We start from the raw sequence: 15,393 nt of genomic DNA, 5'->3' as shown, positions 1-15,393 counted from the left end.
TTTCATCTAAATCAATTTTTCACCATTCAAAGGCATTCAGATCTTTTAATTGACTCTCTTTTATCATTGCCCTTTTGGTTTTCTTTTTACTTTCCTTTTTTTTTCTCTCTCTCTGTGTACCTTGGTTCTGAGCGTGGTTGCAAGATGCTTGCTTGTATTGCGTTCTTCCTTTAAATCATGCATGTCACTACTAGTGCCAGGCTGTAAAAGAAAAGCAGAGTGTCAGGGTTTGTGTGAAGTTGATTTCTATTTAAAGGATCATAGAAATTATAGATAATCAGAGTTTGTATAGCATCAGAGTTTATTAATTCCTTTAGTGTTGCATTCAGTGTTCGTTCAGCAGTGGAACTGAAATGCATTTTACACTAGTGTTACTGATTTTGGAGCTTGTTTTAAATTCAATTAGTGTTATTTTATTTTCAAAATGGCTTTAATCTCCTTCACTATCACTTAAAGGGATAATATACCCAACAATAAACATTTTTGAAAAACCATAAGACTTTCAGTCATCTTTGGAACACAAATGAAATTGTTTTTAATGTTCTCTCTTCATTTTTATCCGTCCTTTGAAAGTCCATGTAACCAACATTTTTATGCATTAAAAAAAAGACATTGTAAAAGTAGTCCAAATAAATTGGGTGGTTTAATCCAAGTCTTCTGAAGAAATATGATCACTTTATATGATGAACAGATTAAATTCTATAATAATATACTGCATAAACATTGGTCAACGCACATAAACAGAGCTCATCAAATACTGTAAACACAGAAGCTCAGCCATGCTTGCTTGATGCGTCAGAACCATTAAGTTCTGTGCTCGGTTGAGTTCTTTGGTTTGGAGTGATATGAAGGTTATTAATAATGTCAGAATTGTCAGTTTTGGCTGAACTATATCTCAATGCAACTATGTCTAAATGAGAACAAATAAAAATTATGTTGATTAAAGCTGTGACTTCTGTGTCACTGGTTTTGAATTTTGTTTTTATGTATTTTTATTCATTTATATCCCTCTTTATTTTCAATATCCTTCCTCAAGAGGCCGATCTAGCAGGAACTCTCTGAGTCACAATTACCAATCATGAAGCTGAAAGTATGCCGCAAGTTATCCCAGCCGTGAGCAAGCCTTTCTTCCTCTTAATGAAGGTCAGAGAAGAGGCCCCATTTCTCTTTTTGGGTGATAATTCATCCCTATCTCCTGTTATCTGTGCCTGGCCTCTTTAATCCTAATTGTATTGTACGATTGTGCGATGCTTGCTTCTGTGTCTCTGAAGCATTACCCTCCTCCTTTCATTATCAACCAATGCCTTGAACCTCTTTTAATTTCCATTCTGTTTTTTTTTTTCAATCGTTGGCTCTGTCATTCCTTTTTCATTAACTCTGCCCTTTGCACAAGGCATAGGATTCTCTAGGGGGCCCTTATTGGGCTCCTTCATAAAATATTATATTGTAAAAATATCTTGACCATGAGAATTGTCAATTTTATATGTCTCCCATCGGCCATACGTTTCTGCTCAGTGCTCAATTTGGTTTTGATTAGGGCTTGGACCCAGCTATTGATAATCACAGATTGATATGGAGAGAGAATGAAGAAGAGAAACAGTCGAAGATGGACTGGGCCTGACCATGACTGGACACTTTCCCAGACATGTGGCCCAATATTGAGGCATCGATGGCTTGTCTTTCACCGTTTTCCCAAAATAGCATTATGCTCATCACTCTTATGGCCGCTCCAAAAGGGGCCTGCTTGGGATGGTGCGTGGGCTAATGAAATTTCTCCAAACCAAACAGATTTTTTTGTAAATATATATTTTGCAGAGGTTCCAGAAAAATGCTGGCTGTGACAGCTGACTAAAATCAATTTCCACACTGGAGAGAAATGGGAGCCAAGAGCTACGGCCAGAACAAACACTGGCAATTTGAATATGCGAAATAATGTCAGTCTGCCAGGACTTGCAGGTTGGGGGAGGGAGATGGGGGTGCAATACTCCACTTTTCAACCCACTGTCTCATAATGGATAGAATTTTCTGAATTTTACCTTTCAGACTGGCAGTCGGAGTGAAAAGTTGCTGGAGGTCATCAGGGGTTTGCTTAGTGTTGACTCAAGACATGCCAAAACAACTTTTAACTTCCATTACAGTCTGTCTATATAACTGGCATACATAGCAGTCCTTAGGGGAGGAAACATTATAATTTAAGTTAATTTTGGTAAGTGCCAGTGTCTTTAAGTATATAATTTGACAATGTAAACAGTTCATTTTAAATGATGGTTACTTTGCTGGCTCATCACTTCTGCTATTTAGCAGTCAGTTACAGTAGGTAATCTTTGTCATTAATAGTAAAACAAACAAATACCCACACACAATATATAAACAGTATAAATGTAAATAAACACACACACACACACACACACACACACACTAGAGACACAAGACTTCTTTGGAATTTAATTTAATAACTGCATATGAGGTGACTCCCAGGCAAAGAGCGACACAGTCTGCTTTTGAATAATATCTGCATTCCCACTAGGTCAGACCTTTGAAATGCTCTTCATGTGCTTTGTATATATGAGAGCATTTCCGTTGTAAACACACTCCCATTTCCGCTGTTGAATCCGCGATGTTACGCACAGAACTTAACTTACCAAGATAATTCCTAAGGGGTGAATATTGGCTTACAAAACAACATGCAACACAGTCGCAGAGGTTTTTGGCAGAGCATGCTTCCAAATTCTCAGAGGGAAAACATCTATTGCAGCATCATGCGAGCAGAATCACAGCAGCAAATGGGATGTAAAAAGAATAAAAAGCATTGAAATGTCAACACGGGTTTATGAGGAGTCCTGAGTGGCACCGCGAGTTAGCAGTGGAAAAAGCCACTTAGCGCATCAGGACCATGGACAGCTACTGTACCACCGTATCCATCTCATGAACCCCGTGTGAAAAAAAGGGGGTCGGAGCACGTGGGATTTACACAGTGTTACCGCTGATTCTGAGAAAACCAGGGACAACCACTGAGATGAAACTGAATTGTTTTGCAGTATTTCATGGAATTGTTGTTACCGAGTTGACTTTATTTCATATAGGCATACCATTGAAATATACATCCATTTTCAAGCCTCTTGTCTTGTGAAGTGTCGCGATCACTAAAATATGCGTTGTCATTTGAGCGTCATGATAATAAATAAATAAAAAAAAAATAAATAAATAAATACAAATTGCACTTACTGGACTGATTACCTGAGTTTCTTATAAATAAAATCAGTTGGATAAAATAGCAATAACGTAAAAAAAAAAAATAAATAAAAAAATAAAAAACTTTTTTTAAAGTACATATTTATATAAATTGGTTTATTGGTTTACTTATTAAGACTTTTTTTTTTATAATTGACGGGGAATTTATATTGTTTTCCAAGAGGTTTAAGTTAATTCATTTGACGTATCAACATAGGGCTATTATTAAAAAAAAAAAAAAAAAAAAAAAAAAAAATCAAGTTCAATACAGCAGGCGGGTTTCTGAAGGTCGATCATCTCATAAAATACTAGCTCAACTTTAGGCTTTAAATGTACTTGCTAAGGATTATATTTTTAATCATTTTTATTTTATTTTATTTTATTTTTTATTTATTTTTTTATTTTTTTAGGCGCATAGGGCCTACCTCTGTTGCATACACTGAAATACAATATCTTACACATGAATATACACTATTGCATGTGTTGGTGGGATGCTAAAGTCCTCGGTACGCGCATAAAAGAGGCGCAAGCAGTTCACTTTGCGCACGTGAGCGATCCATAGTATGCACGCGGAATATCTCCTCCATTATGACGAGCTCCCATTTAATGACGCGCGGGCCTCAGCATGCTTGATTTCACAAATCTCACTTCATTTGGCTTTGAGTACATCATCTCTATGTCAAATGCTGTGTGCCCCAATAATTTCTGTTAATTCCCGTTGTAATTTCTGTTTCTATCAGGCTGGTGTTCTCCGGATTTCAAGCTGCACTGCTCTCGGCTGTGCTCTGAAATGGAGAGGGAGGCTGAGAGGCGGTGGAACGGTAAAGCTTGATGGATATCGAGCCGGCACCACTAAGAAATACACTTCATGCTCCCCAGATGCATTTACCATCAGCGCCTCATTGAGGATTTATATACACATGAGTTTAGCTTAATTGAAAGGAAAAAAAAAAAAGTTAAATATAAATTCATGAATTTTGATCACTAAATTATATTGAATGTCAACGGCTGTTTTTATTTTTGTCAGAAGATATGGCATATAACTACGTTTGGTTGCAGATATTGTTTCAAAAACGTGAAATGAACAAAAAGGAGTTATGTTGCACAGAAAAATAAAGTTACAACAAGAGCAGCAAAATACTAAACAATGTAAAATAAGTTTTAAGGCTAAAAAATAAACTAACCTCACAAGTTGCAAGGCTAAAACTCCTGCATATGTCTAGTGATCACGTATCTGAAAATCAATGAATATTCAGCTATAATGTGACCTTGGAAGAGTAAAACTGAGCGAATAATCAATAATAATAATAATAATAATAATATACAAATGAAGTGCATAATCAACTAAATATCACTCGGCGGCCAGAAAAAAAAATAAAAAATAAATAAATATGTTTGACCTAATAGACGCTTTGGGATGAAAAAAGCTCAAACTCACAAAATAACCAACAAACCCATAAACTGGTAAAAATAAACAAATGAATTAATAAACACTTATTAGAATGCATACGTACGACATTTATCTCTCAACATTAAGATTAATACCAGAATGTTTCGAAATAACGCTGTATCGTGTAATACGATATATACAATAAATGTTCGTGTGCTAAATTACAGACAGATCCCTCTTCATGTCACGCTTGAAGGCCCCTCCTTGAGATATCACATATCTTATACATTTCACTTAATAATTACACCCGTGCCTCTCATATATCAAGCTCTTTGCCTCAGGCTCATTAAGACCCTGATCTTTTTTAAACACTCACATTTGCATGTTAAAGTTTGTGGTGAGCGAACCTTAGCACAAAACATTACCTTGAAATAGTAGTACTTCTGTTCACATTTCTGGCTGGATTTTGTCAATTATAAATGAATTCGGAAGTATATTTGTCATATATAAAAGAGAAAAGGATATCATGAGAAAGGCAGGGATAATTATTTGCAGTTTCGATATAAAATATTCTCTACTGAAAATAATTAAGTAACTTTACTGTGACCATGAATCGAATGATCAAAGCTATTACATGAAATCTGAATCGTTTAATAAATAGTTTCTGCCAGAATTCGTGTAAGTATCTGTTAGAAATAACAAAAAAATAAATAAATAAAAAAACATCACCCAGCGCAAGTTTTATTTGTGGGATGTAATGATTCTATGAGTATTTGTTTTCACAATGCCAGAATTGCGTGGGTTTGTTACCATTGAGAAAAGGTCCATGGGCATGTTCTACACATGTGGGATTACAGCAGCAAAACAGGTGCAAGCCCCAACCCAGCCTGTCCCAGGAGAGATTTGGACAATTGTTCTCATTTAGGAAATATTGGCCTGGGGGCCACTGCCTCAAGACAGCAAGCTTATTTTCAGAGATCTCTAATACTGTTTGTCTTTGCATTATTTCTCTTGTTTAGACATTTCAGTATTTGCGCATTGAGGTTTTAATGATTAAGCTTGACATATGCGTTTATAATTTATATGTTTTCTAAAATAATAATAATGATAATAATAATAAGTCTGATGTAAAGGGAAATATAAGTAATAATAACACAAAGAAGATAAACGTCAGAAAAATTGTCAAAATATTTTAAGTAAAAAAGCTTTTAAGTGCACACCTAGAACCGTGTTCGCATAAGGGCAACGATGTTTAAAATAAGAATTTGTCTATTCTTCAGGCATCTGTCGTGTCTGAAGGACTGACGCTGGTAGATGTCAGGTTTTATTACAAAAAGGTTGAAGGTCTGTGTTTGTAGACCTTCAACTAAATGGATTTGGGGAGGGAAGAGAGTCACCTCCTTTTCCTCCCCGATCTTTGTTTGTGTTGTAATATACATATTTTGATAGGTATTATGTGGCTTTCTCAGAGCTGATTGGGCGCTCAGGTTGGCGCGTGAACGCCCTGCGATTATGTCAGATCGCGTGCAGAGCGAACCAGCCCAGCCTTTGAACTTCACCGCTTTTGGCTCTCATTCACGCGCTTCTCCTCATTTCCCAGCCAGGTGCTTCACGGGGCGAGAATCCTCCGAGAAAAAAAAAAAAGCACGCAAACAGATCGCGGAAACTTCGCTTGCCGCGCTGGATTTTGTCGCGCGTGTGGCTTTTCTTCTCTCAGCCGAATAGTGTCGTTTTGAAAAAGAAAAATCTTTCAACTTTACCACAAACACGGAAGAATTACTGGATTTGCCCTCATTGATGCCGTTTTCCTACTCCTCCGGCTCTCCAGAATTGGCATGATCCGTGTCTGACTGCAGGACAGGTGAATAGGTTGGTTGAAGAACTTTTTTACTTTTCTTTTTTTTTTTTTTTTTTTTTTTTTTTTTTTTCTTCTTTTGTTATTTTACCAGGGAACCGTAAAAAATGTCAAAGCCGGTAGATCACATCAAGAGACCCATGAACGCCTTCATGGTCTGGTCAAGAGGCCAGAGGAGGAAAATGGCACAAGAGAATCCCAAAATGCACAATTCAGAAATAAGCAAAAGACTTGGCGCCGAGTGGAAGCTGCTCTCTGAATCCGAGAAGCGACCGTACATCGACGAGGCCAAGAGGCTGAGGGCACAACACATGAAAGAACACCCAGACTACAAATACAGACCCAGGCGCAAACCCAAGAACCTCCTCAAGAAGGACAGGTACGTGTTTCCTCTGCCCTACCTGGGCGACACGGATCACCTGAAAGGATTTCCGGTCTCAGCCACGGACTCGTTCTTAGGTTCCTCGGAAAAAAAAGCCCGTGCGTTCCTGCCACCCACATCAGCCCCTTACTCCTTCCTCGACCCGAGCCAGTTCAGCTCCAGCGCTATCCAGAAGATGACAGAGATGCCCCACACTTTGGCCACCAGCACTTTACCTTACGCATCATCTCTGGGATACCAGAACGGCGCATTCGGGAGCCTGGGTTGCCCCAGCCAGCACACCCACACCCACCCGTCGCCCACAAACCCTGGGTACGTGGTGCCGTGTAACTGCACCGCATGGTCGGCATCGAGTTTACAGCCGCCTGTTGCCTACATACTCTTCCCAGGTATGACCAAGAGTGGGATTGACCCGTACTCATCAGCACATGCCGCTGCTATGTGACTCCACCACTAAAACAGCCTCCTCTTTTGAAAACTTGAATACAGCAATGCATGTACATAAGAAGAGAGGAATGATCAAGACATTTATTCTCAGACCGTGTGGACATGAACTTTTCACCATCTACGAGAGGTTCCTTGGATCCCGACTTGGATCTTGGAATAGATGTAAGGCAGGTGCCCAGAACTGTAAGAAATGTAAATGTTTAAACGTTTATTATCATGGCTACCGGATTTGGATGCCGTTAATTTTATTTATTATGTACAATTTGATGCTATAATAATGCTACTTTTGTTTAAACAATTAATATAATGGTTGTTCTCATCATCATATTATTATTATTATTATTATTTGAATGAATTTGATTTGCACAACTAACGGTTAGGATTCATGTTTCTTGTACAGCCTGTTGTATTTACCATTCTTTTTGGCACTCTGAAATTCAAATGATACGACTTTAAGGATTTCAAACTGAGAAATTCAGCGTTCAATAGATTATACGGGTTATATTGTTTATAATGATCAAACCTGCACCTAAAAGTAGACGGTCTATTTAAAATATCAAATGAAAAAGAAAAAAATCCTTATCCTTCAATATTTTTAATTTGAATTTTTTTTTCTCCTGTGGTTCAGTGATAGTCACCCGTTCATTTGATTTCAGAAAGAACATAAAGTTTGAAGCGAAGCAGTTCATGTTGTATTTTTTATCTGCGATGGTAACTTAAATCCTGTCATGTAAGTGGAAAGGAAAATGTATCTAAAAGGGTGATACCTCGGTTCTTTGTTCATTTGCCGAGCAAAGACTTTTTGAATAAAGACAATCTGTCTTACAATGCATAACCCTTGTTACATTGCCTATTTAAGATATTTATGAATCTTCTTTTTGACTATACTCTTATACAGTCGTGCCAAAAGGTAACAGGCATGTCAGTAGTAAGTACAGTGATCCGAGCATGCGTATTATAATGTTTTACTCTTCCAGCTGTATACTGACTTTTTATTTGTGCATTAAAATATGATTTTTTTCTTTCGGGTAGAGAGAAAAGCACAGGCCTTAACCGTTGAAGATGAAACTGAAACTGGTCTCGCACCGAATAGATATCTACAATAATTATTTTCTCAATTAGCACAACTTAAATAGTCAAAGGTTTCGGCGGACGCTGTCTAATAACCATCTGGCTTTTCGACATAGATTTCAAATGAACTCTGTCAGCGCGTGGCGTTCCCGGCTGCTCTATAGGGACCGCCGCTCCAAATTAAATGGCAAAACAATTACTGTACAGGGACGCTTAGGGAAACTGAGGGCGAACATGAATTGTGATTTACCCTGAGACCTACAATTGGATGAAAATTGGACTGAAGAAGGGGAGGTACGAGTATGAGCCATGTCATTTAGTATTACAAAACAATTTCCAATAAAAACAATTGAACAAAGCGTCAGGTGCTTCAAAAAAGGTGCAGATTTTCGCCTACAAACGCGCTATGACTCATTGGAGAAGACTGCAGATGTAGAGGCTGCCAGTTTGCATTACCATCTCCATTTTCCAGTCGGCTTGTTGGCATTTCTGTTTTTCTTTCTTTTTATAAGTTTAGTATATTGTCAACTCATATTTTCCTGTAAAACGCGCGAGTTGCTGTGTTCAGAGTATAAAACTTTCTGCATTCAGGTGTGTGTTATGTCTCTGAAATAAGTCGATCACACTCTTTGATGTGTGTGGTTGTGAATGAGACGTTTTACCCTTCAGGGAGTGTATGCTTGTTCCACCTGTTCCACCGCTTAGATCATTCCAACACTTTACCGACAGAAACACACTACTTAGCCTACTATAAGTTTCTCAAAACAAATTAATTAACAACTTCTTTATTAACTAAGTCTGCATGTAAAATGTGATTTATGACGTTGCTTGGATTTTACTCGCCCGCAAATTCTTGTCCACTTCCGTAAAATAAATATCGAGCGTATATGTTATTATTATTATTTTTAAATCTAAGCTCTCAATAATAATACTAATACTAATAATAATAATAAATACTAACTAAATCTTTTTGGTTTAATGTAAAAATAATAATATGTGCAATGTTTTTAAATGCATTTGTGCCTTTAATTCAGTTTCATTGTTCTTTTATATTAAATAGTTTGACTTCTGATGTGAACAGCAAACATGTTTCGACTCGTTCAGAATAACTGCTAGTCTATATTTGCTAAATGCATAAATGTATATATATATATATATATATATATATATATATATATATATATATATATATATATATTATATATATGCACAGCAGACATTTTTTATGCATAGCAGACATAGACTAGCATAAAAACTGCTAGTATATGTCTGCTAAATGCATAAATGTAAATGTAAGTCACTACATTTCTTTCACAATTTGTCAAGATTCATATAATACTGTAATTCAACACAGTTGGTACAAGATCTCCTCCTGTATTACAAAAAAAAAAAAAGTGTTGCTGAAAATAAAGCAGATGTGTGAATAGAGAATGTGATTCACTCAAAGGAAACAAGCTCGGAGAACAATTGGGTTTGGGCTGCAAACAGAGGATTGGAATTGGCCTGTACTTTTGTCTGTTGTCGCAGGGATGGGGAATGGGATTTGCACACCGAGGTGTAATAGCATTACTGTATTAATTAAAATTTTCATTTCACATCCAGATTGTTTACTTATCTGCCAGGAACATATGCTGGAAGAAGTTAAGATTCACGATTCTGCACTATTGCCCAAGGTGCAATTCAATATAAGGGAGGGAGGGGGCTCAGATTTTTATGACAGACTGTGCTCTTATCTGCCGCTGTAAATTAGGGTGATACTTCATTGAACCGAATAGCAAGTTTTACATCAGCCCCCTAAAGCATACAGATTCAACTTTGAAATTGGACGATGATAATTAGGGAACTTTAAGGAGCACTTCCAAAAGAAAAGCGGGAAACGTGTGTTCGTTTGCATTACTAGATAATTAAAAAAACAAGTTTAGAACTTAAATCAAACCCTTTCCTATCTTATTTATTTATTTATTTTGTGGTTGGTTTATTTTTTTTTTATTTTTTTTTATTTTTTTTACTAAATGAGAATTCAGCTCAGGGTACGGTCAGCACGGAAGTCACTAAAATCATTTCATATTTTGACATATTGATCCAGGCAACATAATATGATAAGCAAAATGACAAACCGAACTAGATGATCAACCACAAGACCCGAGTATGAATGACAATCTAGGGCTTCATGTTTAGTTAAGAGCATGTGGGTGTAATTAGATGTTAATTTATGAGCCCTTCACATTAATCAACTGATCACTGCAGCCATTTTGAACTATTTTATCAAGCATTCTGTGGAAATAAAACGTCGCAAACAAAACCCAACCCAGTCCTAAATCTGTAGCTCTTCTCCGAGTCGTTTTTATTTGAGCTCAACGGAGAGCCCGAATTCAATCTGCCTTATCTCGCCAAGACTCCTTTCAGCAGGAGATCAGAGAAAAAGAAAGGATAATTGTTCTTTATTTTATTTAATTTAATGCGACAGGCTGTGCTTTCAGATCATTTATATGCTTTATACGCTTTCTTTCTCAAACACTTTAGTGGAAAACATAAAACACATGAAACAAAAGTGAGGGGACACGACACTTTTAATTGAATGCCATGGGTCATTTGCATTATTGTCTCCTAATGTCACCCTGAAATCATGGGTGCAGTATTCAGTTTAATATGTAGCTTATAAATATCTTGCACTGAATCTTGCCATGCTAATTTTCTAGGCCTATTTCATTGAAAACTAAAATCAGCTCAGCGCACTGAAGGTGACAACAAAAACGTTTTTTTTTTAAACTGTTTTTGCCCTGAGAATATTTTTTATTAATATTTATAAAGCTATTATTTTAATAACAATATATTTCCTATTATAATTACAATATATTTTTATTATTGTTATTCTATAATTGCCATTTTACAAAAGTGAAACACGTGCTTATCTCAATTCAAATTTAGTGAGACATAATATAGTAATGCAATATATTGGGTTTGGTGTAACGCTGATCTCATTTTAAAATTTTAACTATTGTCTCTCTCTCTCTCGGAAAGTCCTGAAAGCATCATTGCTGAAGACTCGTCTATCTCAAATTGGATCTGGGATAGCATTTGGACAGAAGAAAAGTAAACCGCAGTGCTGTTGTTTGAAGCGCCGGCCTTGAATTTGTGGGTCCCTGAATTCTCATGTGAAAGAAATGAAACGGTGAAGGAGCTGATAAGGAAATATGGAAGAGAAAAGGAATCATGCCTCGGTGGTTTAATGTGGGGGTCCAGTCGGGAATGTGATATACACTGAGACTTTACCCCTCCGACTGATTCAAAGAGTGTAGGATGCATCTCTCTCTCTCTCTCTCTCTCTCTCTCTCTCTCTCTCTCTCTCTCTCTCTGACTCTCTCTCACACACACACACACACACACACACACACACACTGAACAGTTTAATGTACACGTAATGCACAAACCTTTTATGAAATAGCAAAACATGCTAATGCATAGATCAACTAGCACTTTAAAATATCACAATATCAAATGTGCGCTGGTCTTTCTGTGTGTGTCAAAATGTATACTAGAACAAAATATGATAATATTGTGAAGAAAAAAAAAAGAATTTCCCTCTGAAAAGGAAAGTTTTTAATAACGGTCATGTCGTCAATATGAGTCACACATGCTGGAGTGACTGTCAAGGCCGGAGGAATGTGAAAATACAGTCTATTAAGAACGAGCAGCTTAATTCTTCCAGATTACAGACTATAGACTACGTTTTATAAGTGACGCTTTCATGATGCTTTGCTGTCATTACCGCATTTCTAACACATCTGGTAACAGCACTGCAGTGTTCATGTTACAGTGTTGTCTTGTTAAAATTAACACATTATACGCTACCCAAGGATATAATAATAGTAATAGTAATAATAACAATAGTAATAATAAATTAAATTTTCTAAATTTAACCATAAATTTAAAATTGCTGCCAAGTTACAAGTTCATGGCACCTTTTTATTAGAAGAAAAACTGAAAATGTGAAACTTCGAAATCTAGCAGAAAATATAGGAATCATTGTAACATGTTTAAAGGATGAAAACAATGATTCTAATATAACAATATTTTGAAACCTTTACAGTGTGCTAATATTGTAACCTACCCTAGTACACTCGTACACAATAAAACTTCCTTCACTTCAGGTAAGGAGCAAAAAAATCCTGACAACTTTCATAAGTTTACTTGAGGATAGGCTACGACATATAACGTGTGATGTCGAAAACAGTGTTTGGACGAATGTAATAAAACTTATTATTTTGCCATTAAAAGTGCAAACTATATATTATACTTAAAAAATAAATAAATAAATTCTTTTTAATGAAATTGCAAGCCTCTGGAGTATTTATTCAATTATTTATTTATATATTTGAAACATAACTTAATGAATGGCATTCTTGGCTAAATACATAAAACGTTTGTGCTCTACTGTTTTACTTGTTGCATGAAGAACTGTTGATCTGTCATAATTCATATAATGTTGTAACTTTAAGCCATTTAGTGCGTATATATTTAGGTTGGTGAATTTGCCAGAGGTCATCAAACCAATAAGCACTGGTGATTTATTGAATCAACTTCATATACACATAAAATTGAGCCTATACCTAATTGTGCAATACCAGACATTTTGCATTTTGATCTTGAATAGAGCTAAAACATATATGTAGAAATAAGGTTATGTTGTGGCTTATATTCTTATTTACTTTGAAAGGATAGTGGAATGATATAACAACATACCTGAAGATTATACTGTTGATCATTTTGTACTGTTTAACTGGGACTTGAGTTTTCATCTGTGATATTTTTCTTTAGGTTACACTGTTTTGTATAGTATATAAAGTCAAAGATTTAATGGCTGTGTTAAAAATGTTAGTGAGCTGATAGCATTTGTAGCCATCATGGGCATACTCCTTAAAGCTATTCCAGCAAAATTACTTTGTTTTGGCCAAAACCTAAAGTAGCATAAAATGTATCCTTTGTGAATAGAGTAAAGGTTTTGTTCAAGAGTGCGCACAGAGTAAAATTCAGTTTATTCATTAACCATCTTCTTTGAATTTGCATGCCTTTATATGCCATTAGCCGACAGTAGTGCGAAAGTTGTTTTTGTAGAAAAAATGCCTACATGGATAAAGCTCCTTTACTGCAAGGGAGAAAAAGACAGGTCAGGGTTGGGAATATTGTCACTTTTTTCCTATATGGTGACAATACAGGTGGCATACAGTGTCTTAAGGTGCTATGGTGCAGAACATTGCATGTGTATTACAGTAGACCAGGTTGGTATGTATATGCAGGGATGGGCAGTATTTATGATACATGTATTTCAAATACGTATTTCAAATACAAAATTGTATTTTGTAATTTGTATTTGATAGGGTTGATAAAAATAGCTTCGTATTTTGTATCAAAATACGTCAGTGTTTTGTATTTTTGTAGTTTTAAAATACTGTAAAATATTTTGTAAGAAGTCTACATGGTGACATCATAAAAATGCGGCCTCTGATTGGTGCCTTCTCAATAGGCTAGTTTGCTCAGACTTGTTGAGATCAGAACAGAAAATTGATGCATATGGAAGAAGGTGGTCAAGGTAAGAAACGTGCAGGCTGCTAGCTTTCCATCTTTTTTTTTTTTTTTTTTTTTTTTTTTGCATAAATTGCTTTAATTTTTAACATTTCATGTTAAGGTTTGGTGTTCGTTTTAGTAGCCTAGGCTAAATAGTTTACCAATTAACAATGTTCTTGAAAACTATTATACCGAGCAGCAGCCCCACAATTAACGTTAGCTTGCTACTTTCAGCCTATGTTAAGTTCAGCGGTTGTACACAAAAAAAAATATTAATAATAATAATAATAATAACAATAATAATACAGTGTTTCATTGTTGTACAACATTACATTTTAATGCCACGATATTGTGTAATGGTAAACTCGCGTGGAGCAGCAGCATTTACTGTGAGCCGCTCTGAGAAACTTGTTTTGCTTAAAGGCATCAGTAGCTAAAGAGACCTCTTCAGTGTAGTGCACAGGCTACACACACACACACACACACACACACACACACACACACACACACACACACACACACACACACACACACACACACACACACACACACACACAGATATCAAACTTACTTTCTCACCCACATTCACACATAAGTTTGACAGTTTCTGTTTGAATGTTTCAAATGTTTTGGAATACCCTCTCTGTAGTATTCACTTTTGGATTACAAATAAATATTCTTACTACACTATTAATGTGTATAAGTCCTCTATACTTCTATGTCTCTAAATAGTGCTAAATGTTTCCACCCCAAAATGAAATTTTTTTCATTAATCACTTACCCCCATGTCGTTCCAAACCCGTAAAAGCTTTGTTCGTCTTCTGAACACAATTTAAGATATTTTGGATGAAAACCGGGAGCCCTGTGACTGTCCCATAGACTGCCAAGTAAATAACTGTGTCAAGGTCCAGAAAAGGTGTGAAAGCCTCATCATAATACTCCATCTGCCATCAGACGTGAAATCTGGATTACATGATGCGACAGGAACACTTTTTGTAAGCGAAGAAAACAAAAATAACAACTTTATTCAACAATTCCTTCAAAGTGCATACGCAGCATACAGTAATATGAAGAGACACAGAGGAGACTGTTGACAAAGGAATTTTGTCAACACAGGAACAGTGTCTATGCATTTAAAAAAAAAAAAAAACGCATGGATTTATTTTATGAAGTACAACAAGGAATTCATAAAAATAGGTGCATCGGTTGGAGCTGTAGCCTAACGGTTTGTTAGAAACAAATCTATTTCAAATAAATAATATGCAAAATTATAAAGCAGCACAACTGTTAATCATATTTGATAATAATAAATATTTTTTTCAGCACATTCATAATCATTCTGATATGTTGATTTGGTGCTCCATTTGATGCACCTTGTTTGTTGTCTACTTACATATGCACCATACAACTAATATAATCAAACTATAAAATAATAAAATGTATAATTGTGTG

The 15,393-nt window shown here is 36.0% G+C and overlaps 1 protein-coding gene across 1 annotated transcript; it reads left to right on the top strand.

Annotated features, from left to right (window-relative positions):
• Positions 1-6,085: 6,085 nt before the first annotated feature.
• LOC122145301 (transcription factor Sox-14-like) lies at positions 6,086-14,412 on the top strand. Its single transcript, XM_042758218.1, has 2 exons — positions 6,086-7,467; positions 11,398-14,412. Exon 1 carries the CDS (start codon positions 6,584-6,586, stop codon positions 7,301-7,303), a length of 720 nt encoding a protein of 239 aa, XP_042614152.1. The 5' UTR covers positions 6,086-6,583; the 3' UTR covers positions 7,304-7,467; positions 11,398-14,412.
• Positions 14,413-15,393: the final 981 nt, after the last annotated feature.

Source organism: Cyprinus carpio, chromosome A6 (genome assembly GCF_018340385.1).
Source record: "Cyprinus carpio isolate SPL01 chromosome A6, ASM1834038v1, whole genome shotgun sequence".
NCBI classification, from domain to species: Eukaryota; Metazoa; Chordata; class Actinopteri; order Cypriniformes; family Cyprinidae; genus Cyprinus; species Cyprinus carpio.
The sequence above is the reverse complement of the archived record's forward strand: the minus strand, read 5'-3'. Positions and strand labels throughout refer to the sequence as shown.